The sequence below is a fragment of the Hippoglossus stenolepis genome, chromosome 21 (genome assembly GCF_022539355.2).
Source record: "Hippoglossus stenolepis isolate QCI-W04-F060 chromosome 21, HSTE1.2, whole genome shotgun sequence".
Lineage (NCBI taxonomy): Eukaryota > Metazoa > Chordata > Actinopteri > Pleuronectiformes > Pleuronectidae > Hippoglossus > Hippoglossus stenolepis.
In genome coordinates, this window is record NC_061503.1 from 18,869,322 (window position 1) to 18,896,444 (window position 27,123).

At 45.0% G+C, this 27,123-nt stretch overlaps 2 protein-coding genes across 33 annotated transcripts in view; one reads left to right on the forward strand and one right to left on the reverse strand.

The window, feature by feature from the left end:
• Positions 1-1,881: 1,881 nt before the first annotated feature.
• Positions 1,882-24,785, forward strand: mapta (microtubule-associated protein tau a). 28 transcript variants are annotated; one of them, XM_035146323.2, is made up of 15 exons: positions 1,882-2,031; positions 9,003-9,168; positions 10,859-10,939; positions 11,712-11,780; positions 12,716-12,781; positions 14,339-14,373; positions 15,123-15,263; positions 15,530-15,590; positions 15,708-15,746; positions 15,955-16,208; positions 16,841-16,933; positions 17,899-17,991; positions 19,012-19,093; positions 19,228-19,334; positions 21,063-24,785. In XM_035146323.2, the coding sequence occupies exons 2-15, from the start codon at positions 9,021-9,023 to the stop codon at positions 21,258-21,260; spliced, it is 1,467 nt and encodes a 488-aa protein (XP_035002214.1). In that variant the 5' UTR covers positions 1,882-2,031; positions 9,003-9,020; the 3' UTR covers positions 21,261-24,785. The 28 variants fall into 28 exon arrangements, with proteins under 28 accessions (XP_035002214.1, XP_035002215.1, XP_035002217.1 ...); XM_035146324.2 differs by having other exon boundaries at positions 12,719-12,781; XM_035146326.2 differs by having other exon boundaries at positions 12,722-12,781.
• A 158-nt stretch (positions 24,786-24,943) lies between these two features.
• kansl1a (KAT8 regulatory NSL complex subunit 1a) overlaps positions 24,944-27,123 on the reverse strand; it is a 29,337-nt gene continuing 27,157 nt past the window's right edge. For all 5 annotated transcript variants that reach the window (XM_035146308.2, XM_035146311.2, XM_035146305.2 and 2 more), the window contains 2 exons: positions 26,853-27,105; positions 24,944-26,717 (listed from right to left, as the gene is read on the reverse strand). In XM_035146308.2, coding sequence (XP_035002199.1) covers positions 26,511-26,717; positions 26,853-27,105 — 460 coding nt within the window. In that variant the 3' untranslated portion in view covers positions 24,944-26,510. The remainder of the gene's footprint in view (positions 26,718-26,852; positions 27,106-27,123) is intronic.

Sequence of the window (27,123 nt, forward strand, 5' to 3'; positions counted from 1 at the left end):
ACATTATTATTATTTCATATTTTACTCTGTGTTCTGCCAAATTCACACTTATAGATATTCTAATATGAAGTAATACCATTAAACAGCTGTTTGGAGCGACACTGTGTTACTGGTCATGTTGTGTGTATCACTGTTTTGTCTGTCTTACGTCACTTTGTGATCATTCTCTCATCTTCTACTCGTCCTGCTTCACTTCTACTCTGATGTTCATCTCTCTGGAGTCGGTGCTCTACTTCCTGTGTGAACGTGCAGTGATGGAGTGTGAGAGGCGACAGTAACAGATCAGTGTGGTGGGCTCACACAGTTCGAGTCCTTGGCACATTGAACAGTGGCCTGAACACTGTGCCCTTGTGCCGCTGCCCCCCCACCGGCCTCCATCACACACTGGGCGCCAACTTTGGCACAAAGTCGAGAAACTATTCAGCTCCGGGAAACAGCAGTGGAATTATTGACGGTCAGATCTGTTTGGGGATGTTGAAGCTCTGATGTGTTGGCAGGACTCTCTCTCTCTCTGTCTCTCTCTCTCTCTCTCTCTCTCTCTCTCTCTCTCTCTCTCTTTTTTGGGAACATTCCCAGTTCGACAGCTGCCACGAGCTGCTGCTGCTGCTGGAGATGATTTGGATTCATCCTCCAGCTGCAGCTGGATCTCGCTCCTTATTAAAGCAACACGTTGTACCTGCTACTGAGCCACAGCGCCCCCTGCTGCCACATGTGCTGATTAACTCTGTGTCGACACCTTCTCACGTCACAGTTCTGAGTTCTTCAGACTTTTTTCTGAAAACTCTCAAACACACGAACACGAACATCTGCTGCCACACAAAGAAAGTTGTGTAACATGGATTTATCCACATCAGTCACACAAGCTGTGATGACTCCACTGGATTACTGTTGAACTACTCACTACTCACACGTACTTATATCTGTATTTCATATTACTGAATGAAAATGTGACTTTACTTGTAAAGTACACGTTCTTCTGTAATTCACTTTGCAAAGGGGACAAATTAAACATATTAGTATTTTCTGTCTTTTGAATCCATCTTATGTAAATAACTGGAAAGAGATGAACTGAATCTGTTTTTGTTTTTCTTCTTTCTAATTTTGACTTTGCTTTAATTTTTTACTGAACTTAAGTTCACTTAAAGTACAGTGCTTGAGTAAATGTACTTGTAAAATAGGTGGTAATAATAGTAACAAAGATGAAGTACTTGTGAAGTACAAGGGAAGTAATATGAATACTTTACAAGTACAATAACATTTGTACTTTACTTTTTGGACAAAATTACACGTATTCATTATTTTCTCCCTTTTGAATCTGTCTCATATGTTCTTTATATATAATATCGATGTTTTTTTATACTTTTACGTGTACATGTACCTCAATCAATAAGTTCAGTTCTGAGGAGCTAAGTTTTATGGCCCATAAACATGAGAGAGAATCATACATTAACATTTTAGCAGCAGCTTCAGGCACTTTTATCTAATACGTCTAAAATTCACTAAATTTACTCTTTACACTTCTTGAAATCTTCTTATCTAAACTCGAGATTATGTCCAGATACTTAAAATTCTCAATAATCAAACCATATACAAATACATTGTCTCCACGTGGGCAGCAGCTGCAGAACATCGTGCAACAAACTACAGAAAACAGGACAAGGACATAAGACCCAGAATAATAACACAATATATATATATATATATTAATATTTATTACTTCACATGTTTTCAGTGACACAACTCACATCAGGACTTTATGTGGAATCCATTTTAAAATCAATTAGTGATAATTGAACCGTGTATTATCTAACACGTGTTTATATAATGCCTGTGTGTGTGTGTGTGTTGGTTTATATAAAACAATAGAAACTCTGTCTCCTCCATGTTTCTGTGCTGTCAGGACCCAGCGCGTCGTCATCCCCCCCCTCCGCAGCGCCGCCCTCCGGCCAGCCGCCGCCACTGCGTCCAGACGCTGCGTGCGCCCGGTGAACCGACCGCCGCCGAAGAGACAACACCGCCGTCTGCGCTCAGGTGAGAAACACGCACATTTCCACCCTCACGCACCGAAATACAGCGACACGGGCACCGGAGGGCGAGCCGGACACCGGGGGGCGAAGCGGCGCGTCGTGAAATCCTCCGTGATCCCTTCACTTGGTGCGTTTTGTGCGTTTTGTGCGTGAGGTGGGAGAGGTTGGGCCTGCGCGCGTTACATGTATGGAAACACCGATGTGTCGGCGCGCACATCCGCCTGCAGCCGCTTCTTTAAAATCTGGGGTTTCATCGTCTCCATCCTCGGCTGCAACGAACAGACGCGTTTTATCCGTCGCGGGTCCAGCCCTGCAGCGCGCACACTCACACGCGCACGGTGCATGTTTCCCCCCTCGTTCTCGTGCAGAAACACAGAATGGATGAAACACGTCTCCATCCTCCTGCTCCGCCCGCAGCCGTTACGCACAGACACTAATCCAGCGGAATATTTATAATCTGCTGATTAAAGGATCTGAGGAGGAACCAGTGCTCCTCTTTGTGTCGTCGGGTCTGTCTGTGCTGGGGTGTCGGTGGCGTTCAGGCTTTCATCTGCTCGCTGCTTCTCCTCCCTCCACTGTTTCTGGAGCAGTCGCTCCTTTCGTGCACGTGAAGGCCTCAATGGATTCCAGCCCCGAACGCGATCTATTTATTCCCCAACATGAAACAATCCCGAATCTGAACCAGTAAAGAAAACACGCGCTCGTGCTGCGTCTCGTTCACTGCGCGTGTCTCTCGTGTGTTTTCGTGATTCTGATTTTATTCCGGGAGCAGATGAGGATGTATCGGAATCGCAAAGATGCGGCGCCTGTGCGCAAATGCCAAGCCCATTTTTCACGCGAGCCACCGAGGAGCGCGTCCGCAACGCAGCGTCTCCGCGCGCGAGCTTATCGGCCACATATGGTTCTGCTCGCTAATCCTCCCGAGGTCAGCGGACACTGATCCACCGGAGGTGCGCGAACCCTCTGGACACGAACCCGCCGACAAAAGCAAATGAAATCATCAGGGCTTAGTGCGCAGGTTACACGAGACAGTGATGGAGGAGGAGACCTGCCTCTCTCCGGATCCAGTGACACCAGTGGATCCACTGGTGTCACTGGATCCACTGGATCCACTGGATTCAGGATCCCTGCTCTTTCTCTGCCTCAGCTCGGACACACCTCTCCCTCATCCCTGTGGGTCTCATGTGCGTCCATCTTCCATCCATTCCTGCTACAAGGCCGCAGTGTGTGTCTGTGTGTGTCTCTCTCTCTGTGTGTGTGTGTGTGTGTGTGTGTGTGTGTGTGTGTGTGTGTGTGTGTGTGTGTGTGTGTGGCGGGCATGTTGTAACTCTGCTGGAAGCCATTCCACCAGATGATCCACATAAATCAATGAATGTCAGTTTTCTTAGACGCTCTGCAAGTCAGTGCAGCGTCTGAGTGTTTGAGGAGAAATGAGAGAGTTCTCACGTGAGAATAATCATAATTTATTTCATAAATCAGTTTTATTTTAATCAGTTTTTAAAGACAAATCGGTTTCCCGCCTCATCCTCTGTCACAATAAGACACTTCTTTCTCGATCCCTGTTTGTATTGGTTGATGTTTACGTGAAGAAAAGTCGTAACTTTCTGTCAAAAGACGCCGTTCACGTGTTTTTTCTCGATTGCGTCACCTCGTTAAGGAGAAGAAGAAATGCCAGGGTGGCTTTAAACGGAATTCTTCTCCCCAGTTAATTGGCACCATGCTGATGGAGGGCAGTGGCTCATTACACCAGTAGTCTGTGTGTGTGTGTCTGTGTGTGTGTGTGTGTGTGTTGCCCTGGATCTTGTGTACTTATTGAAACACGCAGCAGCTGCACCATCTGATGATTTGATCATGAAAACACGAGAAGAAGAAGACGAATTCCTCGTAGCTGCAGGATTTTAGATTTTAGACTCGGTGACGATGCAACTTGTCGTTTGTTCTCTTGTGCGAACCGGAGCTGAAAGTGAAGCAGTGACCAGGAGACAGATATTCAGTCTGAAGTCTTTCAGCTCTGAGGAGGAGGGTGTGTGGAAAGGTGACGGGGGGTGTGGTGGACATCCTGATCCCACCAGCTACGCGGCCCTCAGACATGTGTGCACGGGGGCCACGTGCAGGCCGGCGCTGCAAGACGTCCCCCAGCTCGTAGACGAAGGGCAAAATGGAAACCGGCTCCACCTTCAGCTCGTCCACGTCAGGAAGGTGGAGCCGGTCTGTGGCCGCCGGAGGCCGAGGACTCAGAGCGAGGGAGAGAGGGAGCGATGGGGAAAGTAGGTCAGAGCTGCAGAGGCAGCCGAGCATGAGAGCAGCATCCTCGTCTCTCAGCTGAGCCACGAGCAGCCGGGCCGCGCACGGCATCGCACCGACACCCTCCTCCTCTGGGTTCGACCGGTTTCAAACCCGAAACGACGACGACGAATCAATTCACGTGAAATCAATCGAGGATTTTGAGTCTTTCATCGAGCAAATACGTTAAAACCCCCTCAGCGGATGTGAGGATGTGCTGCTCTTCTCTGGTCGGAGCCAGTGGAAGATGTTTGTTTTCTGACTGTTTGCACGTTGAAGCATCTGTTTTATAGATGAACCCTTTAACACGCAGCTCCCGAGGCCTCGTGAGATTCTGTCATGTGCACGAGAACTGATTCATCTGCAGCGAAACATTCAATATCAAATTCATCTGTCAGTTAATCGATGGATTGTTTTGTCTATTAAATGTTCAAAGATAAAAAACTCTCCACAGTTTGTCCTTGAAGATTCAGGCTGAATCTTCACATTTCAACAATTTTCACTGCAGATTGATAATTTAAATCATTTTTCAAGACAAAACACTCAAAGAAATCCTGGTTTCTAGTCTTTTTTTGTCCTTGCAGTGCAATCAACATATTTTATTATATCTTTATTCATAATAAATGAACCTTTTTTAAATTTCCATCCATTCAAACACACAAAACTACATTTTCTGTTTCATTTTGAGCTGCAAACGTTTTTCTATTGATTCTATTCTATTCATCTTATTTGATTGTTTGATCTGTAGATTATTTCTTTGATGAATCTGTCAAAAAGCTGCAAATCCTCACATTTCATCAGATGGGAGAAGAAATATTTATTTTCCTGGATCGTAAAAAAATCGATTGACTATCAGAAGTGTTTCATCGAATTGTTTTGACTCTGGATGAATCGTTTAGACAAAAGAAAATAGTTTTGATAATGATTTTTAAAGACTTTTCTTTATCTGATATGAAACTGAATCGTCTTGGTCTGTAATTCTACGCAGAGAATAAAACAGACGATATCACGTTCACACACACACACACACACACACACACACACACACACACACACACACACACACACACACACACACACACACACACACACACACACACACACACACACGTCTTGCTGCTTGGCTCCTGGAGCTGTGTCAACATCCCTGTTGACCGAGCTGCAGGCCGGAGCCAAGATCCCGTTTTCACACGGCCCCGAGAGCAACGAGCTGCCTCAGCAGAGCTCTCCGTCTCTTCTCCCTCGTGAAGCTGCGACAAAGGAACGCTGTCACGTTCCCTTTCTGCAGCAGGTGAGATTTGTGTGCGTTTGTCCCGGAGCAAATGGTGAAGAGGGTCGGGATCTTTCTCCCCTCGACACAGAGAGAGGAGAAGAGCTCTTGAGTCTGCAGAGTGGATGTCTCTGAGAGGCTGGAAGCAGCGAACTAACTCCTGAAACACGACCACGACACAGACTGATCTACATGTCCTGTGCACATGTTCACGAGCTGCAGTTCTTATCAGTCTGGAGTTTGTTTGCTCTCTCGCTGTCGGAGCTGTGCAGGGAACGGCCTCTCTCAGATATTGTCTTCGTTGGCGAGGGTGCAGCTTTCTTCTTGTTTGGATTCTGTCATGTGTGATGCTACAATGGGACGTTTGTCCCGGGGCTGTGTGCGAGCGCCGAGAGTTCACTATTCATCAGAATCTCTATGGGACGCACAAAGGTCACTCTACCTCTGATAATATATGTTTAAAAAAGGTCTGTTTACTTCTTCTTTTTAAAGAGTGAAACAGGTTTTATTCTGTATTTGTCACCTTCAACAAATCCCACGAAAAGACTAAAACCCAACATGAATCGGGTTCAGACCCCGAAGTCGCTGCTCACATCTTTCCCAGCAAACAGATCAGCTGTTGTGCCGTTTGGCGACTGACGGATGAAACTCAAAACAAGCGACGATGTCGAGTTCCCTTTGAGCGTTAAGAGTCAGGATGGGGACGACGTGTTCCTGCGTCAGAGCCGGAAAAATGACCAAACGTGCGGCCACGAAAAATCCGACAAGCGTGGAAGAAAACAGCGAAACTTTACCGGTGGTTGTGAGTCGACTTTTAAAAGAAATATCAACTTTCTAATTGATGACAAACGCTGCTAACAAGTGCTGCTCGTGTGTGAAGTGAAACAGCGATGGAGGGACGAGGAAGTGACGAACAGGAAGTCAACAAACCCATTAACCTCCTAACGATGTAGTTTTTAGTAAACACTTGTTTGTTTGAGACCAATTTCATCCACATTTGGCTCGTGTGAGTATTTCCAGCAGCAGGATGTGTGTGTCTGTGTGTGTCTGTGTGTGTGTGTGTGTGTGTGTGTGTGTGTGTGTGTGTGTGTGTGTGTGTGTGTGTGTGCGTGCGTGCGTGCGTGTTGAAATAAACTATAGTGTGTGCTCATGGTGATGAAGGAACGTGTCACCCATGGCAACAGTGTGACTCATTCATGTGTTTTTAATAGTTTTTGGAAACAATGGAGGATCTGTGGATCAGAAGAAGAAGACACATCAGATCAAAACACTTCTCGTTCGTGGGAAAAACAGACGTCGTCAGTTTTTGTGGGATTTGTTGACAACAAGGAAAAATACAGAACGATCCTTTTTCTTTAAACTGAGCAGATTTAGCTTCTTTCAGAAAACGTCTCTCGTGATGCAGAGTTTTCTTCCGTTCATGACGTTTGTGCTGTTGTTAAACATCCAAGGTCAGGAGATATGAGGTCTCACAGAGGAAAGGTCACATATCTGAGACAAGTGCAGCGTCAGAGGAGGTTTTATAGGGCGGAGTTACCACGGCAACAGTTCAGGCATCGCCGTCTGTAAAGAGACGACTGAGACGAGCGTCGTCAACAAGTTCAACCTAAAGAGAGACGAGTGGAGGAAGTCGAACTCTGCTTCAACCTGCGTTCAAAGTCAGACTACACACATTCTACAGGACAGATTAATCTAGTTATATATTTAACTATTAAAAGTAAAAGTTTGGATCAACACATTTAGTTTGAGAACAACTGGACTAAACTAGCAAAGAGTCTTTTTATCTCATCTTTTCTATTTAGATGAAATGTTGGAGACATTTTCCTCTTATGTTCTCAAACAATCATTATATTTATTATTTATCTTGTTAGTTTCAGAGTTTCAGACTTTTCAGTTTATTCTAAACTCAAACATCAGGTGTGAACGGTTCCTCAGAGCAGAAGAGGAGTTCTGGGTCTGGATCAAACTGGTTCTGTTGGTTTGCAGTGAAAACACTTTGTTGGATAGTTTGGACTTTTTGGACCAATCACAGGAAGTAGAGACAGAATTAAACAATAGAAGAAGAAGAAGGAGGAGAAATGTGGAGTTCAAAATGTGGAAGGAAAAATATGACCTGAGCTCGGCTCTCGACTGAATCTTCTTTCCACCGCTGCTCAGAACAAACATTTACTGAAACATTATTTGCTTTAACAAAGATTCAATTCCAGTTCAAACATGAACGTTGGTACAAACTCTTCAGACAGTTTCCCTCGGACAGATCAAACAGAGTCAAGCTCCTGAGTCAACGCTGAGAAACTCGAGATCAGGAGCTGGAAAAGCTGCGACTGCACACAAACACGGAAAGAGCAGTTTGGAAGCTGAGACTGATTATAACATAAGCTCAGTGTGTGTGTGTGTGTGTGTGTGTGTGTGTGTGTGCGTGTGCGTGTGCGTGTGTGTGTGTGTGTGTGTGTGTGTGTGTGTGTGTGTGTGTGTGTGTGTGTGTGATTGTGTGACAGAGCAGCAGAGAAAAAAATATGATTCAATCTGAAAACTGCTGATGTAACCGGAGGTTTGACTTTAATCTGACGTGTAATCTTCTCCTTATCGGATCTGATTCCTGTTGAGGGAACACGCCATGACTGTTGATGTTTATTTACTGTGAAGCTGTGAGAAATAATAAGAACACGTCCCTGTCCTCAGACGGTCCATCGCTGCAGCTCCTCTCTTCAGCCTCTGTCTCAAACTCGTCCAGCTCCTGTCTCTTTAAGGCCCCGCCCTCTTGATGAAGCCCAGTCTGCTCTGATTGGCCAGCTGGGCCGCTCTGTTGTGATTGGTCCATCGCGTCCACTGTGCTATGTTAGTTAGGAGACTGGGCATTATGCAAATGTGTGGAATTGTGATGTCATCATGATGTGATGACATCACAACGACCACACGACTGACGAGGTGTTTCAGGAGCTTCCGTGTTTTCTCCCTCAGACTTTGAGTTTTTTAACTTTAACTAAAAAAAGCTTCCGAACTCACCGGAGGAAAAACGACAAACACCACGTTTCCTTTAAATGACGGATTCTGTTCGGAAACATGAAACTCGAGCGCAGCACCTTTTGGAGAATTTTCTTGTTGCTCACAGGTTCAGGAAGCGTCAGTGGTCGTTTAGAAAGTGCAGCTCGTCACAGAGCCGGAGGGACTATTTTTATCTGGGAGGCTGTAACACGAAGCGGCGACCCCACGTCAGGATGTATAAATAACTGCTTTTCCCAGACACAGTGTCTGTTTACATTCGGTGGTGACAGACCGGGTCGCGCACACCGGAAGACAGAGTGTCCACGAAGACGCCATCACTGTGTTTAACCTGTAGAATCAGCCGTTTTGTCCTCGTGAAAAAAACGGTAATATGGCAAATCCTCACGCCAGCGTTTTCTGAACTTGCTCCTCTGTAGCCCGACCTGCGACTGGCAATGGACTACACGAACAACTCCTCCAACAGCCACGGCCCCGGAGACACCGTCACCTCCTCCGTAGCCGGCATGAGCATCAACGACCAGCACCACCAGGAGAACGGCGTCCAGATGGGACACAGAAGCCCCGGAGACGCCAAAATGAAAGGTCAGACAACTGGTGCTGCCGCCGCTGAAGAGAAGCTTCTGTAGTGAACGTGAAGCTAAACAGGTAGAAAAGATGAAATGGCAAAGACGTCTTTAGCGATAACCTCCAATCATCGACTCTGATGCTCTGACCACATCCTGGAAGAGCGTCACAGGTTCAGGTCCAGAGGTTAAAGGTCAACTCAGCCCGAGTCAGTCACTGCGGCTTCATGTTAGAGTTTTGATCTCTCTCTGAAACTCCCTGAGAGTCTCTGTGGTGCGTCTGTGAAGAGTCGAGGTTCAGTCGTGCTTTGTTTTAATCCGTCTTTACATAATGGACACAGGACGTGGTTGACTGGGCCCGAGAGGCCGACCGCAGCTGCACTGTCCCGCGTCATCCAGCGTCAGCTTCCTCAGGACGAGCCCCGTCTCCGTCCAGAGCCGATTCAGCTCAGGGACAATCGGGCTTTTAAGAAAACGAGAAACTTTTCAATGCAATGTAATCGATGACTGAGAGGCTTGTTAGTGAGAAACCACAGGAGATGAATCACTGACAGATTGTTCCGCTTGTGGCTGATGATCAGTTCCAGGCCCGACAGCAACGTGTTCTCTTATCTTTCTTATCCCAATCAACCATATGGCCAATTAGTGCGTAGCCTAGCGTTCCCCAGTCTGCAGCCCTCACTAGTGCAGTCGTTCTCCCCGTTTCCATTCTGCAGCATCTCGTGCACAAACAGGAAGTGGTGCGCTGCAGAGTCTGGTCCGCCTGCAGAGCTAAGCGCCGCGGTTACCGACAGCGAACCACAAAGTGAGTATCTGAGCCGTAGACGAGTAGAAGGTGTGAGTAGTGCAGCGGTAGATAGTGTTGGTAGGTTAGTTCTGTGGTTACAGTCTGTTTACATGTGTTTTATTGGTCCGGTTAAAAGACGGTTTACTCTCTTCATGTGGAAAATATTCAGTGTTCTGCACATTTAAGATTCACAGACAGATCAAAGGATACAGTGATAGATGGTGGATCAAGGGATGAAGCGATAGAAGGAAGATAGATTGATTCTGAGGTAAAGTTAGCTCTGTAGCAGCTTAAATAACAAGTATAAGGAAAAGCAGTACACACATATATATATATATATATTATACGTATAAAAACAAACCGTACAGTTGTGTGCAGAGCTAAAAGAGTCAGGAACCATTGTTACTAATTTGAAATTAAGGAATATTCCAGTTGAATTTTTGTATTTAAAAAATCTGTCGGATTCTACATTTAAGAAATTGCATTTTATAAGGAACAAAAAACATTTTATTTAAAATAAATGTCTACTTCGATCAAAAGAATCTCACCGGTGCGTTGCCGAGGCGACAAGGAAGTGCGTTCTCGACCGTGACGAGTTTCTCGAGCTGCGAGCGTCGCTTTTCTACGCGTTCCCTGTATATACGTATAAATATATTTATAATATTTTAGGTAAATCCAGCTGCTTGTGTTAAACCTTCCCGTGAATGTGTGACGTCATTAATCATCCTCCATAAAATGTCTCGATATTTAAATGTGTTCAAGACGTCATGTGGGATTTTTGTCCTTTGACTTTGAGTGAAATCCTTAAAATGTGAAATGTTGCTGCTGTGAAATCGTGATAAGCGTCTGGATTTTCTTTCGCAGCTCACGTGACCGTCACGTGTTTTCTGTCATGACTTCCTCTTTACTCTTTACGCTCCAGTTCAGCTTCAATCCACAGCAAACGGAGGGAACGAGGTGAAACCTGAGTCTGAGCGCTGTCTGAGCGTCGAGGTGCCGACCGGTACGACGTCTGCATGACCCCTGAAAACCAAAGAGTTCTAATTAACCTTCGTTTCACATGTTTGAGTTTGTTTAATTCATTTCTCTCTTTTTTTTTACGAATAACTTATCTTTTTTTCAGAGCTGATGTTGATCTTGATTTGCTGATTTGTTTTCCTCTACATCACATTTGAGCAAATAATGACCTGTCGAACAACACAAGCTAATAATACAAATAAGAAATTGGCCAATATGAGTCATTTGATATGAAAACATTTATTTTACAGGATAAACGCTGCAAAGAAGATTTGCATTTATATTTATATTTGACATAAAAGAAAACTGTTTATTTTCTTATTTAAAGTTTTATCTATGTATTTTAGTTATAATAAAGTTTATGGTTTAACTCGACATCTTAGGAATCATTGATGAAATGGAGCTTCCTTATTAGTCAGGAACAAAAAGATTAATACAGAAGGAACGAAAAATCAATAAAGCATCATTTAAAACAAAGCTTTACAATTTAAAGTGGGAGAATAGATCAAATAAAACTGGAACGAGGGTGACAAGTTTTAACGTTAAGAAGAGTTTTAAAACTTTCAGGTCCTGTGATCATATTTGAATCTGCTTGTGTTACTGCTGCTTCTCAGTTTCCTCTGTTCAATTTATTATTTATTATTATTATATGGTTTAATAAGAAGCTTTTTAAAGAACCTGATGTGTTTGAGGGGCAGACGAGCTCCTGCTGTGCTGCAACATGATCCACAGATAAAGTGACATTGATCCGTCCACAGCAGAAACGTCTGCTGAGGTCGTTGGAGTGGAAGCAGCGTCTGAGCTCACAGAAGAGGAGGGGCCGCTCGGTACGACTCCTGACTCCGCCCCCTGACTCCGCCCCCGCCACTGCTGCTTCTGCATTTCACCTGGTTTCCCAGCTTCCTTTTCTTTGGTGGAGTTCGACATTTTGGGAAATTTAGCAAAATTGTGCTTCTTCACCAAGAGAAAGATCAACACTAAAGCCAGGAGCCTGTTAGCTTAGCTTAGCTTAGCTTAGTATGGAGACTGGAAACAAGGGGAAACAGTCCGAGCGTCTAAAATCCACGTGATTAACGTATATAATAGTAATAATTTTACAACTGCTGATTATTTTAGAATTATTGAATCATTTGCTCTATAAAGCATCAGAAAATGCTGCAAATTGCATTTCTGTATTTGCATTGTCCACAACCCCAAAAAACTTCTATACCTACGTTTTCTTCCACATTAAATACATTTCTTTATCTTGATAATATCTTTAGTTGCTAGTTTTATCCCCCAACTTCCAGTCTTTATGCTAAGCTAAGCTAAGCTAAGCTAACTGTAGCTTCATATTGAACTCATCTCTAACCCTCAGGAAGAAAACCTATTTCCCAAAATGTCCGACTTCAAGTTCCTGTTTGTGTTGTGATGTTCAAATGAAGCTTTTTATCGTTTCTTTCAGCGTCTTGGTTGGAACAACGTGTGTTTGGGTTTGATTTCTCCTCAGCTTCGTGTTTTTGTTTTTAATGCTCATGATCATAAACAGAGATGGTGACAGAACGAGAGCTGTGGTCCAGCACACGGCTGCAGGATCCTGATTCCTCTGTGCCTTCACATATTCATCCTCATGCTTTTCAATGATTTACCTGAGTGTGATTTGCTCTCTGCAGTAACTGTGTGTGTGTGTGTGGGCTTGGTATTGATTTCCCTGCAGCGAGTGAGTGTATTAATCGCTGGTGATTGACTCGTCACTGACTCGTGTCTCTGTCTCGTCATGTTCCAGCAGCAGCAGCACCAGGAGCAGCAGCAGGAGCAGCAGCAGGAGCAGAAGGAGCAGCTTCCACAGGTACGCTGCTGCTTCATGTTTCATCCACCACACTCACACTGGATTCATTTACTGCAGGAGACAGATTCCATTGTAAAAAAATCACATTAAATCACATTTGAATCATGTTTAAACAAGACAGAGCACATTTCAACGATCTGTTGATTACGTTCACTGGAATGAAGCGTCTGTCGTCTGTCACCCAGTGTGATGCATTACTGTCCATCTCCATCTCATTTCATTTTCATGTGAACTCAAGTGTTTTCTTTTTTAAACCAACCTCCATTAATCACTGTTCATGCGTCGTGCACCTTCTACAGATCTACGGTCGATTAAAGTGCTTGTCTTTTCCGTATGGACGCCACTTCTTTATTCTTTTGTTTCAATGGGGAGACGACAAACGAGTTCTGTGAGTGTCATCATTAATCTGCTTTTCAAAATGAAAATAGCGAGGCCCGTTGCTGGCGTCCAGCGTGAGGTCGAGTTTGCGGGCGACGGGCCAATGCTTGCTGAGGAGGGCGTTGACTTCCTGGGAGCTGCCTGCTCCGAGGACGCAGGAAACAAGATGGCGGGAGAGTGTGGGAAGAGGCTGAGCGACTCCTCGTGGGCCTCTGAAGACCTCAGCTGCAGGTCAGAGGTCAGACGGGAGGCGGAGGCCGGCAACGGCAGCCCCGAGCGAACCGGAGCGGCCGACTCCCACAGGGCGATCAGCCTGGACGCCTCCGAGTGTCTGGCGGAGATGAGCGACCTCTCGTCTTTAGTCAGGAGCACGGCTCTGGAAGACCTCACGTCCATCGGGGACAGACGCTTGATTCAAGGAGAGGAGCTCGTCCCTGAGCAAGTTAACGATGGACCGACGGCTGATGACGCAGCTTCAAAGTCCTGCAGTGACTCTGGAACCACAGACATCGCTCCAGAAACTCAACACACCCCCGAAACCCAGCGTCTCTCACAATCTGCCTTCGATCCTCATTCAGAAGATCTTCACCCAGCGAACAGCGGCAGGGACGGTAGCCCTCTAACCGAAACGCCGTCTGACCATGCGGCTGAAAACACGGCCTGCGATTCGAGGCCTGACATTTCTAACGGCTCGGAGCCGAGCAGCGGTGGGGCTCGTACCCCCGGTGCCGCCGAGCTGCCGAGAACACCCCCCCAAAGCTCGCCAGCCAGAAAGTCTATGGTGCCGGTCGCCATTTTCAAAGGTCTGTTTGCTCTGATGTTCACCAGAACGAGTCCTCCTCAGTTCAGCCCTCCCACTTGTTTGATTTACAGCAGCTTCTACCGTCTGTTATGCAGCACTCTCCCTCTGAATCCTTTCTCAGGACGGCAACTCTGACCCGAGTCCCCCCCCCCCCACTTTAGCTTTTGGTTTGGTCTCTCCATCTCTGCTCACTCTGCTCGTCATGCAGCCCCAAAGGCCACTTTGTTGATTTCACGTGTGTCACGTTGCATGTTGCATATCCCACTTCACCAATCTCACTTCATTTTTATTTTGCCATATGAATGGAAATAGACACTTTGGAAGTAGAAGATGTTACATTTAAAAAAATAATAATAATGCTTCTCTCTTTTCTGCAGCTCAAGCAAAGATGGATAACGGCGCCGCAGAGAAGGTACGAGACTCTGTCGTCACTTGTTTTATCACATTTCATTTAAAGGATCGTTCTCATTTATTTAAACTCGGGTCTAATTTCTGTGGTTTTGTTATTTTCAAACATTTTCAAGAAAAATTAAAAATAAAAAAGAGAAAGTTGACTCTACTCTCATTGGCTGCAGCCAGCAGCTGGTTAGCTTAGCTTAGCATTAAGACAGGAAACAGGGAGCAGCGTTGCCTGATGGGAAATGTTAACCTGTCGTACCAGAAGCTGAAAAAGATCGTATTTTGAGGAAACACGCCAGAGGATGGGACGCTCAATACCGACGTTTCAAAGCTGTGTCGAGATTCCGAGCGATTTAGTTACAGAAACAATGCTTTTCTAGGCACAAGGCTCTTATTTTGAAACATGACACAGGAAGGACGTCACGTGAGAAGAGATGCATAAATTTCAGTCTTTGTTCTAACACACATACGGACAAACGTCTCTAATTCAAAATGTTCAACTATTCCTTTCGGTAAGAGCTCTTTGTCTCTTCTCCATCAGCCTGTTTCAAATCAAAGCTTTTATTTTGGCGAGTACAGCGTGACTGGGGCATAAAGTTACAGAAATAAGACCAAACTTTGAATAAAGCAGAACGATCCTTTAACATTTCATCCTTTTCATTCATTTCCATCATTTCCATTTGTTGAATCATTCGTCTGTTTCATGGTCTCTGTCATTAGAACTTTTGTTTTTCATTGTCATTTTTCCTCCTCATGAAAAAGACTCAAACTGCCACCTCACCACCGTCCGCCCTTTCACGACCGTCCGTAGTCGCCAAGGGCAACAAAACACAAGCGCCCCCCCGAAACGGCCACAGCTCCATCCCCGTTAAAGCCAGCAGCCCAGGGCCCGGGCAGCCCGGAGTAAGTACCGGTCTGAACGCAGCGTAGACTTTAGACCTGAGCTGCGTCTAGCTTTTATTTTGAAAAGGTGTGTTTGAGCCTAGATGAGTGAATCCTGTTCAGAAGCTTGAACGGATTCAAACCACCACTGATTTATTTTTCTCTTCACTAACCAAACTGTCTCCATTCGTCACTCATCACAGTTTGACTCGTTGGCACGAACACGTAAGAGAAGGATTTATGATAAAAAATAACTAAATGACTGTTTTGCTGTTTGTGATTTCCAGACTGGTGCAAAGTTTCAATCCCCAGGACCGAAGATTTCTGTGAGAATTGCAGCTCAACCAGGTGCGGACGGAGGATTTTATATTTTGATATGAATTCTTTTCATTTTGATTCATATTCATTTCTACGGAGTAAGATTTAAAGATTCACTTATGATGTGTCATATGTTTTGTGATGCAGCTAGTGCCAAGAAACCTCCCACTCCAAAAAATGAAAAAGGTAAAACTAAAAAAGCCGAAATAGAGATTAGAGATTCCGCCTGGCCCCACGACCACAGTCTGGTCGAACCCGGATCAAACTTGGTCTGCTTCTAGCCATGATAGCACCTGGTTCATTTCTATTGTTATGATTTATTGGTATTTCTTTATTATTTTTCTTTCTTCCACGACGGTCGACTTGTTCACAACCTTTGACCCGTTGCTTCTAGATGCCGTGAGTGGACACAGCAGCCCTGGAACTCCCAAGTCCCCGTCGGGCAAAGCACCTCCTGCCAAGTCGGCGGCCGAGGCCAACAAGGTGAAGAAGGTCGCGGTGGTGCGCTCAACGCCCAAATCCCCGGGCTCCCTGAAGAGCCGCCCGCCGGCTCCTCTGGCCGCCGCCGCGCCGATTCCGGACCTGAAGAACATCAGGTCCAAGGTCGGCTCCACAGACAACATCAAGCACCAGCCTGGGGGGGGAAAGGTAAACTGACTCCACGAGTTACAACCACTTGAGCAAACTCTTTGGTTTATTTTGAAGGAGAAGTCGCTCTGGTGGATTTGAATGTCACCAGACAGATCCAGAGCTCCGGGTGTTTTTCCAGAGCAGAAGCTGTGTGAACACTCATTCCAGACAAACCCTTGTGCACAGTACCTTGGGTTAGCTTAGCTTAGCATAAAGACAGGAAACAAGGTTAAACAGCTGACCTGGCCCTGCCCATCCATCAATCCATTTCCTCCCGCGTATTCAAGATCCTCCTGGGGGATCCCGAGGCCTCATGGGATATGTAGTCTCTCCTGTCCTATCTGGGTCATAAGCACATAACTGTCTGTGAAACCACCAGTTTAGAATTATCATTTATTATCCGATAAATTGATCTGGAATATTCCAGTAGAGTCACGTGTTTCCTCCTCAGGCCTCGTATCAGGTCTGTTGAGGCTGAATCAGAACAACGCGTGTGATGTGATGAACGGCAGCTTTCATATAACAAACATGTGAAGTCTTCATCCCTTTAACATCCTAGTTCCTCCTCTGGGGCTGAACCCCCCCCCCCTCCTGTCAAAGCTCTCACTCTCATTTCTAAAGAACTTCATGTCTCCTCTTGCACTCGGCAGGTTCAGATCCTGGATAAGAAGCTGGAATTAGGTGACGTCCAGGCTCGCTGCGGCTCTAAAGACAACCTGAAGCACACGCCCGGAGGAGGCAAGGTGAGGGACATCTGGACGAGTTTGACTTTCACTGTTAAAATGACTGAAGTGATACAGACACAAACACGGAGAGGGGTCACAGTGCTGGGGTCAACGTGAGGAGCAGCTAATTAAATCACAGGAAGATTATTCATTCTAAGAGTCAAATGAAAATATGTCGAACTAAATCAGTTTTCAATTCAACTTTATTCTCAATGTTTCACTTTATTCTAAAAATCTCCCTCTTCTCATATTTATCATTCGTTACCCGAACACTTTTTATTAATATATAAAGAGCAGCTGAGTTGTCTGAGCTGCGATCATCATCCTCCTGCTGTTATTCTCACGTTAACATTTGTCTGACTTGTATTTTACACTCGTCACAGTTTGACTTCACCCTTCAGCCTCGCTGCTCTCAGGGTTTCAAACCCTCCCCTCCCCCTCGACTCTGCACTTTCCAGGTTCAAGTCAGAAGGTGGATTAAAGTAATGTCCAGTCTGTAGTTTGAGTATCTCTGCAGTTATGATCTTCAGAACAGAACCTCTCAGAGAAACAGGAAGTGTCCAAATACTTCAGAGGTTTTTTAATTGTTTCTTTTTCATCAAAATCCATGAATTGTTCTGTGAGAAATCCACGAATATATTGAAAAACATCCTCACGATGTTAAATAAAGTTTCATGTAAATCTGTTCCGTTGTTTTTGTCTAATCTGAAAACTCCTCCTCCTCTGTGGATTATACTGATTTTAAAAACCTTCAGCGATGTTTGTGTCTAGAATCTGATTTGAATTCACTGCTCAGTTTGAAAACCTCTGAGATACTTGACCTGAAGGAGACGAATGATAATGAGTTTCACATATGCACCCGGAGGTGTTAATTTTAGTGACACCCCCGAGCCTCAGCCTCTCAGCACTGGTCCTCACCCGCAGCTCTGCTGCTGTTGCTTCCTCCAGGATAACCGTCTTTTTTCCACATATCGACTTTCCAGGTACAAATTCTTGAAAAGAAGTTGGACTTAAGCAATGTGCAGTCCCGGTGCGGCTCCAAAGATAATATAAAACATGTGGCCGGTGGAGGAAATGTGAGTAGAGAAATGAGGGAGTGTCTGCAGCTGTGCAGCTTCTTCTTCTGAATGCATCTCCTCAGAGGAGCAGGATGTGCACGAAACCTCCTGTGTGTGTTCAACCCCGACTCTCTAACACGTCCTAACAGTTCTATCATCACACTTATGAACAGGCATGAGCATTTCTCACTGACCACTCCAGAGCCGTAGATCTACTCCACTAACTTCTCCACCTCGAGAGTTTGACCAGTGGCCGTGAGTGGGACAGTTTGTCAGCGAACCCGGTGTCGTGCTCACAAAGCTTCTTCAGTCACAGCTGATTATGTAATGCTCATGCTCTGGTGTAAGCCTGATGACTCAGTGAGTCTGTGCTCGTCGGTCTGACTGTGATCAGTGTCAAGTTGAAACCACCTGAACCACCTGAACCACCTGAACCACCTGAACCCGCCCCTGAGCCCACGTGCATGAATCCTTCGTGTTTTACTCCAACTGATCCTTAAATATAATCATCTTCATTCCCTGATGGTACAAAGTGAATTGTCCGATCAACTTGTGTGAGAGTTTCTCCTCTCGGCAACAAAGAGTCTCTGTCCGAGGCCTCTCCAACAAACCGCCTGTTGTTGTTGACCTCAGCAGAGACGCCACCGAGCTTTGTGTTGGAGACGAGCGTCGATGACAGGACGGCCGAGATGACGTCAGTTCAGACGAGCACCGAGAAGCACGGCTGAGCAATCTGCCTTTTTATCTGCGATCAGTCAAAGTGTAGAATACGATCAAACAAACTTTTCAACATAATTGTTTAATTACTTTATTAAGGATGCAACACTCATAGATCTTAGTTTTAGTACTAAACTGTAATATATCTAATCCAGTTTCACGTCTGTTCTCCCTCTTGGACGACACCTGCATTCTGTGTAGTCTCTAGGACACTAACAGGATCAGCTCGTGTGCACTTGCATGTAAACTGAGTATAAATTGATCTTTGTTGTTTCAATTGAATTCAGTGTTTTTCTGCTGTGTCTCGCTTTTTCTCCACAGGTTCAAATTGTGCACAAAAAGATTGACCTGAGCACCGTTCAGTCGAAATGTGGATCGAAAGACAACATCCGTCACAAACCAGGTGAACACGTCGACTCTCAGATGAAGTTATTGATTTGATATTGAAAGAAAACTTTTATTTGACTGGTTGGTGGAGGTTGTGATTCCAGGTAATGTTGTTTGATGTGTTCAACCTTTATCTCTTGTTTTCCTCAGGCGGTGGAAACGTGGAGATCAAAAACGAGAAGGTGGACTTCAGAGGTCAGTCCAAGGTCGGTTCTCTTGGAAACATCGGCCACGTCCCCGGAGGAGGACAGAAAAGGGTAAAAACACCTGCAACAGGAGATTCACGACACGTTTCTCTTCTTCGTGTTGTTCCGTCAGTTCTGCCGAAGCTTCATCTGCAAACCTGGAGAATTGACTCTTTACAAAACACAGATCTCCAGACGAACCTGAGAGCAGCACAGGACTCCGAGAGGAAACTGTGTCTGTGTCTTCTTCAGGTTTTTCTAGAGGGTGAAACTGAGTCAGCAACAAGTTTCACACTTCAACAGAAACACAGGTCGACTCAGCAGAACCACAAACAACGACTTCCTATTTCAACAGTGTCCGAAAACATGTTATTTCTATTCCAGTTTGATTTTCTCGTTAAAATCTTTAAATACCTTTTTTAGTTTTTTCCCTGGGTGTCGCCTCTCAGGCTCCGTCTCCCTGGTGGAGGTGGTTGGAGGAAGCCTTCAGGCAACACTCAGGGCTCAGGGGCCCGTCATCTTTAATGTTCTTCAGGAAAAAGACTCTGCACATAAATAAATCAATGATAATATAATGATAAAATTTAAATTAGCCTGAATATGATCAGAATTTCTCAGTTAGATCCTGAAACATGAAATTCCTCTTCAAGGTTTTCACACAGACAAAAGCAGCCAAACTCTATCTTTAAAGACCAAACCCTCCTTTCATTCATCTCTCATCCGTTCATCTTCACTTCCCTCCTTCTTTTCTTCAGACGCTTCTCGTCCACCAGTTGTTTTCTTTCAGTTCATCATAATTAATCAGTTATTATCATCTTCATCATCTTCATCTTCATCTTCTGTTCCTGCATCAGTGTTTTTTTTTCATTTTGGTTTTCTCATACGTTTGATTTGTGTATTTTTGTTGCATGTTACTTGTCCATTTCCTGTGCGGGGGCGTGTCCTCTGTAGAGGGAGAAGGGGAAGGAAGCCGAGGGGAGCAGCTCAGACAGCCCCTCCCTCCCCTCCCCTGCTGTCACCCCCCCCCAGTCACCTCAGACCGTCCCCTCCAACACACCCACCCTGACGAACCCCCTCATAAAGATTGAGGACTCCTGTAAGTACTCGCTCGCCAGCCGTGTGCAGCTTCACGCACATCTGGACGTGTTCACATCGCAGGTTCTGGTTCGCTTCGTTTACGGATCTTTGACGTTTTTATCACCGAAAAATCCAGAAAACAATTAGGTGCATTTACAGTTTATGTAAAAAAAGGGAAATCCTCGAACTCATCACAAAATATATGTAATAATTTAATGCGGTTTTTAGATTTAGTAAAGATTTGGTTTAAGGTTTTATCGCCTAAAAACTCACGGCACAATATAACTTCATGCTTTAATATAAACTGTAAACTTACGGTTTATATTTAAAAAGGTAAATCCTAGAAATCTTTAAGAATATATATTGATATTTTATCTCATGGGGTTAAATGTGTAATTTCATTCAAACAGCGTGTGACAGCTTTGATACTTGGCCGAAAGTATGTGGACATCCAATAAGCAGACGGAGGTGAAAACATAACCTTCTCAGTGGAGGGAATACGAATAAAACTCAATTAAAAGTACAATTAGTAGAAATAATAAAAATTTAAAATGGGATATAAACAGACTTTCCACATATTTTTGACCGTATGTATTTTGGCTGCAGAATCAGTATCGTGATCACAGAGCATCATCCAGCAAACCGGTGAACGCTCGTGTTCCGCCGTCGTTGCTCGCCGTCTGTCTCGTCCTCCATGTTTGACCTTGTGATGTCACTTTGCAGATTGAAAGCCACAAACTGAGCTTCCGCGAGCAGGCCAGGGCCCGCACCGACCACGGCGCCGAGATCGTCTCCTTGGAAGACTCCCCCCACCAGCTCAGCACCGTGTCCTCCTCCGGCAGCCTCAACATGGCCGACTCCCCGCAGCTCTCCACGCTGGCTGACCAGGTGTCCGCCTCCCTGGCCAAACAGGGCTTGTGAATGCACCCGCCCGCCCCGCCCTCTCTCCTCCGCCACCTCAGAAACACGACCACGTAGACGAGTTGTGATGCCTTCCTCGTTGTTTTCACAGGACTTTTTTAGCTCCCATCACTGTTTATCCCTCACTAACCTTTAAAACAGCTCTCGGGCCGTAACTAGTAGAGTAATCAAGAAAAAAAATGGAGCGTAGGCCAAAATGTCTTTGATTTCTCTCTGTGGTCTTAGATCTCTATTATTTCCACCTTTTCTAGTCGTCCCTTTAAGAGTTAAAGCAACCCAGCAGAGCTCCTCGTGAATCTGATGAATTCTCTTATCTTCACATATCCTGGTGAATCTGGTTCAACACTGTAAACCCTTCAGAAAGTTGTTTTTAATGTCCCCTGAGGTTTTTTTTATTTTCTTTTCTTAAGTGATTAGTAAAAACAAGAATAGCGACAAGGAAATCGGAGGGAAATGCCGACTGTTGGGGTTCAGTGTGTGCTACAGCAGAAGGAACAGTTACAGGGTATAGGTGACGGGCGCGTGAGGATAAAAACGTTAAAAGATAAGTAGCAAAAATGTCTCGTCAACGCAGAATTAAAAAAGCTTTCAGGCCTCACTGCGTCTTTGCTTCGTCCCGACGTGTTCTGCACCTCGAGGTGCTGTAGGTGACGTGACCTGGATCTAAAACAAGAAAAGAAAAAAAAAACAGAACAGCTAGAGTAGAAACTTCGGTTTGTGTGGGGCACAGTTTTATAATCGTACTCTGTGGATATATGACATGTATTTGATATGAAGAAACATTTGTATTGTGCCTGCTACTGTCAGTGTTTTTTGTTTTTTTTGTTACTGCTCTGTTGTAAATGCGCTAAAGCTCGACGTACAAGAAGGGAAAGTAAACGTAAAGCAGTAAAAGTGTAACGTTCGTGGCCAAAGTCTCCAGAAACAGAAAAAGTGCTACATTGTTCGCACTCCCAGGTAGCTAGCTACGTTCAACGTAGTTAAGTCTTAAAACAAGCCACTTATGAGCTAATGCTAAATGCTACAACTATTTAGGTTTCAAACAGTGTTGAAGAATCAAAAAGGCTTTTGATAACATTAGCTACCACAAGCTAGCCATCATACCAGGCCAGTGCTTATTTTCACAAATTTACTTAACTTACTTTTTCCTCGAGCTAAAACATTAGCACTAATGTAGAAGAATTATAAAGTAATTAGCAAACATTACTCACATTAGCCTTAGAAGTTAGCAGTCATACCAGGCCAGTGCTAATTTGGGCAAAGGTGCATTTTGATGCTTAATGCTAAGACTTAGCACTTAGCTAAAACATTAGCATGAATATGGATGAATCATAAAGTAATTTCATAACATTAGCGAACATTAGCATTCATAATCTAACAGTGTTACCACGCCAGTGCTGGCAACTTAGCTTACTTCTCTAAATGCTAATACAACTTAGCATTTAGCTAGAATATCAGCACAAATCAGGCATGTGATAACGTGAGCTAACATTAGCTACCATAAGCTAGCGGTCATCCCAGACCTGGTGCTAATTTGAGCGGAGGAGCATTTTAATGGTGGATTTTGGCCGAGTTGAGGTGAGGGAATTTGTTACTGCTTTTTTGTAAATGCGCTAAAAGTTTGATGTATGAAGAAGAAAATTAGTATTAAGGATTTGAAGTGTAACGACAAATTAGAGTTTATCATTGATGACAGTATTTAATCTGCTGTACGCACTCGCTGGTAGCTAGCTACGTTCAACGTGGCTAAGTCTTAAAGCAACGCCACGTTTCTTTTGCCAAGCAGAAGCCACTAATGAGATAATGTTCAATGCTGCTTCGTGGTTAGCTAAAAAAGTAGCATTAGTAAACATAAAGTAATTTGACAACATTAGCTAACATTAGCCTCCAGAGGCTAGCGCTCATACCAGCCCAGGGCTAATTTGAGCGAAGTTGCATTTTGAGCTCACAAATTCAACTTTTTAAGTTCTCGTCTCAAAAGTTACACACTCAAACTTTAAAGGTTTGAGAAACTAGTGTTTTAAATCACGTAAGACGAAGATGTTGAAATGCGAACGGTTGTCGGGCCGAGAGGGTCGAGGTGAGATTAGCGCCGCTGACGATGAGAAAGTCAGATACAGAAACGCAGGATTCATCAGGATGTGGCTCAGCTGGTTGTTTTCACCTTTGTTGCCGCGTTCCATTACCAACCCCCCCGAGTTGTGAGAGTTTGTACTGTTTATCAGCACTTCTATCGTTAAATTTGTCGTACACATAGTACCGTCCAATTACTGTCTGTAGACGTGTTTCTACGACGTTCGTATGCAGTGTAATGCGTTATTAAGAATTTGGTTTCGATAACAATGGCTAACTGGCTAACGCCTATCAACTCGGGGTTATTCGGGTGCGACGTCATTCCGAGCTCCGAGGTGTAATGGAACGTAGCATAAAGTTTGAGTTCCTGGCAAAGAAAACGAGACACGACGTGACCAAAAGTATGTGGACGCCTGGATTTTAAACCTGCTGGTGATTGTGAGCATCTCCGTTAAAAAACAACGGGCAACATAAAAAACAAAGATCAGAGGAAACTCAACATGATTTGAAACCTGTTTTCTTCCCTTGAGCCCTGAAAACGACCCAGCGACCCCTAGTGGGGAGTCTGGGGGTGGCGCTGGAGTCTCAGTCCTGATGCTGGTCACCACTGGTCCAATATATTATACTCAGATTCTCTTAATTGCAACTAAAGAGGCCAAGCCCCGAATCACAAGTACTGAAGTAGGTCGACAGGCGTGTCCACATATTTTTGGCCACATGATGTATTTCACATAAAGGAAGATTAAGTTACTCTTCGGTTGAGGCTTTTATTTTGTAGTTTAACAACCAGCTGCAGATGATCTGTTTCCTCTTTTCTTCATTTGTCATCTCACATTCTCAGAAAACGTCCTCTTGAATTTCCCTCGTGACTTAATGAGTGAAACAACTTCTTGCATGCACCTCATGTAAGAGACGTCTGCTTGTTGCCTCCCTTCACAAAGTGGTCTCTTTGTATATCCTGTTTATATTTATGCTTCTGGATCTGGACGAATATGCTGACAACAAAAAAAAAAGAAGACAAAGTGTGTGTGAGGTGATCAAGTCCCACAATTTGCTCCCCCCTCTGTATGTGTAACATGTTGCTGACATAGATATAAAACTGTATTTTATCTCTATGGTTGCAAAGACGCTTCTTTAATTTTAAAAAAGGAACAGACATGAGATTTTAACATTATCTGCATGCTACAGTGAATTCACGGTTCCTTCTTCCATGGATCGACCACATTGGACTGGGTGCAGGGCAGACGTGAGGAGTCGAGCACCGAGCGCCTCCTCTCGGCGCTGAGACGTTTCTGCAGTGAGAGGAACTCGTCACCTCGTTTGGTTTCATTCTGACGCTGTACAGTTGTGGAAATGTGATTGTTCTCGTTACTGTGCATTTGATCAATAACTGGTTTATGATGATTCTTGTTGCTGTATATGTGTATTTGAAAATAAATGCTATGAAGTCACCGTCGTCGTGAGCGAGTGCAACACGAGCGCCCGAAATCACTCCCTCCCTCTGTCCGCCATCTTGAACTGTGTCCAATTCGTCAGACTTGGGTGCAGCTGTCGGAGGAAGTGATTTGAGGCAGTTTCGTCCCTGAAGGATTTGAGACCAGGACAACTGCTCCAAGTTAAACATAAATGTTTTAATGGTACTATTTACAAAAAAGAAAAAACAATTCTGCTTTTTGATTAGGTTAACTGCTGCAACAATCGAACAGGTACATCGACATCTTGCTTAACTACAAAAGAAAACAAACAAACAGTGATTGAATGGCTGTGGCATAAAAAGAGGTGTAAAATGAAACAACCATAGATTTTTTTTTTTGCATAGCAATAAGGGAGGGAGGGGGAGGACAAGGGGGGGGGAGGGTGGTTGAATGGAGAAGAAAAATCCAACAGAGAATCTGGATCTGATCAATTGATGGTGAAACTATTCAACAGCAGAAAGTATTTTTCCCTTAAATTGAAGAACCTGAGCTCGGGGGGGGCGTTTAGCGAAGAGCTGCTACATTTGAAATGTTCGCAGGACGACAAACTGAACCAGGAGAGAGAAATCAAGGGTGGGGGAGGGGTTTATTTTAGGTCTTTTATTTTGCCACGTTTGGACTTTTGTAATACAGCAATGACCGAGAAGCTAAATCAACAGATGGTACAAATCCTCCCCTGCGATTGGTTCCTTTTTTTCTCCCGTTAGGTGGAAATCTGACTGTGCTCTTGTGATAAGACTAAACGTTAGCATGTTTTCCCAGCATGCAGCAGCGCTTTCTGTAAGGGCAAGTGCTCAAAAGAAAAAAAAACAACAAAAACAGACGGCCCGGTCCCGAGCGCCGCCGCCCTCGTTCACACCCAGCAGAGTAAAGAGCCTGCGGGCGAGGGGGGCGGGGCCAGGAGGGAGCTGGACACTCTCTACAGAGACCTCACAAAAGGAATGATTTTTTTAAAATTTATTTTACTTCTTCAAAATAAAACACAGAATGTGTCGTTACGCTGGAACAGACAGAAACAAATACAAATAAAAACATGTCAGGAATGGAAACGAACAAACCGACGAACAAAGAAAGCAAACCAACAGAAACGAGACTTGGCAGTTTGGAGAAGTGCTCTGGTGATTTCAGGCGACCTCTAGTGGGAGAAGAAGGGACCACATCTCAAATGTACCTGTTTATTTGGATGAGGGCGGCGGGAGGAGAATGGGAGGGGGGGGTATTTTTTCTTGTTTTGTTATTTGTCACTCCACTAAAAATGTACATGGGAATTACAAGCAAACTAGTCAATAGAAAACACCCTTTGGCCATATTTTGAGGAGTCCGCTACATAGTGCGCTACGAGTGTACACGCGACATATGAAACACCACTAAGCCCCCATGTACATTGTTTAGCCTACTACAGAAATCATTTTTATTACGTGTTTGTTTTATACTTTTTTACCTTTTTTTTATTTTTTACATTTAATCCTTTTTTTCCTGTGACAAAAACAAGTGTAGGGAAAAGGCTTCTATCTCCATAATGTTCACTAAAAACTGTGAAAGTATTAGACTGATGTTTGAATATCAAACAACAGGAACCCATTTAATATCTTACTCTGCGTTGAGGTTCTGCTTGTTAATGCCAGAGAGGAGCTGAGGGCGGGTGAGGGGAGGGGGTGTGGTGGTGGAGGGAGGGGCCGGGCGACCTCAGCCTGTCAGTCATTCATCGGTGGGCGGAGCCCTTGAGTTTGGGGCCGCCGTCGTCGTCGCAAGGCAGATCCATGTCGTCCGAGTCCAGACGTCCGTAGGCTGTTGCTCGGCAACCTGAGATGCTGCGCATTCTGGGCCTGATGTAGTCGCTCTCCGGCTCCGGCTCCAGCTCCGGGTCTTCTGGCATCGGGAAGCAGCGGCGCTCCCACGGCGGCACCGTCTGAAAACACCACGAGACGTTGAACACGTTAAACATGAGATCATCACGAGTTAAGTGTTCATCAAACGTGTCCAATCACAAGATTCGTACGGAAACAGTTCTACACAAAAGCGGATTTTGGAACGCAGGACGTACCCGTTCTTCGAAGGTGAAGTCCGGCGTCGAGCAGCGCGTGTCCTCGCTGGACAGCAGGCGATGGGAGTCCCTGGAGCAGGGTGTGTGGGGGTTGGAGGTGGTGTCGGGGCTCGGCGGGCTCATGGGCGACGGCACGTGGCTGTAGTCGTGGAGCATCGGGCAGTGGCCCGGGTCGGGAGACGCGGGCTGGGGGGTGGGAGGGTTCGTGCCGCACAGCAACGGCGTGGTCCGACCGTCGACAGACTTGTACGACCTTTGGGACGGAGTACAG

Bases quoted from the DNA above. Each gene is read 5' to 3' on its own strand.
- mapta (XM_035146314.2), top strand. From the start codon at position 13,059: ATGCGTCGTGCACCTTCTACAGATCTACGGTCGATTAAAGTGCTTGTC. The intron at 14,374-15,122 runs GTACGAGACTCT...CTCATGAAAAAG, and splicing joins ATAACGGCGCCGCAGAGAAG to ACTCAAACTGCCACCTCACC. The intron at 15,591-15,707 runs GTGCGGACGGAG...TTTGTGATGCAG, and splicing joins GAGAATTGCAGCTCAACCAG to CTAGTGCCAAGAAACCTCCC.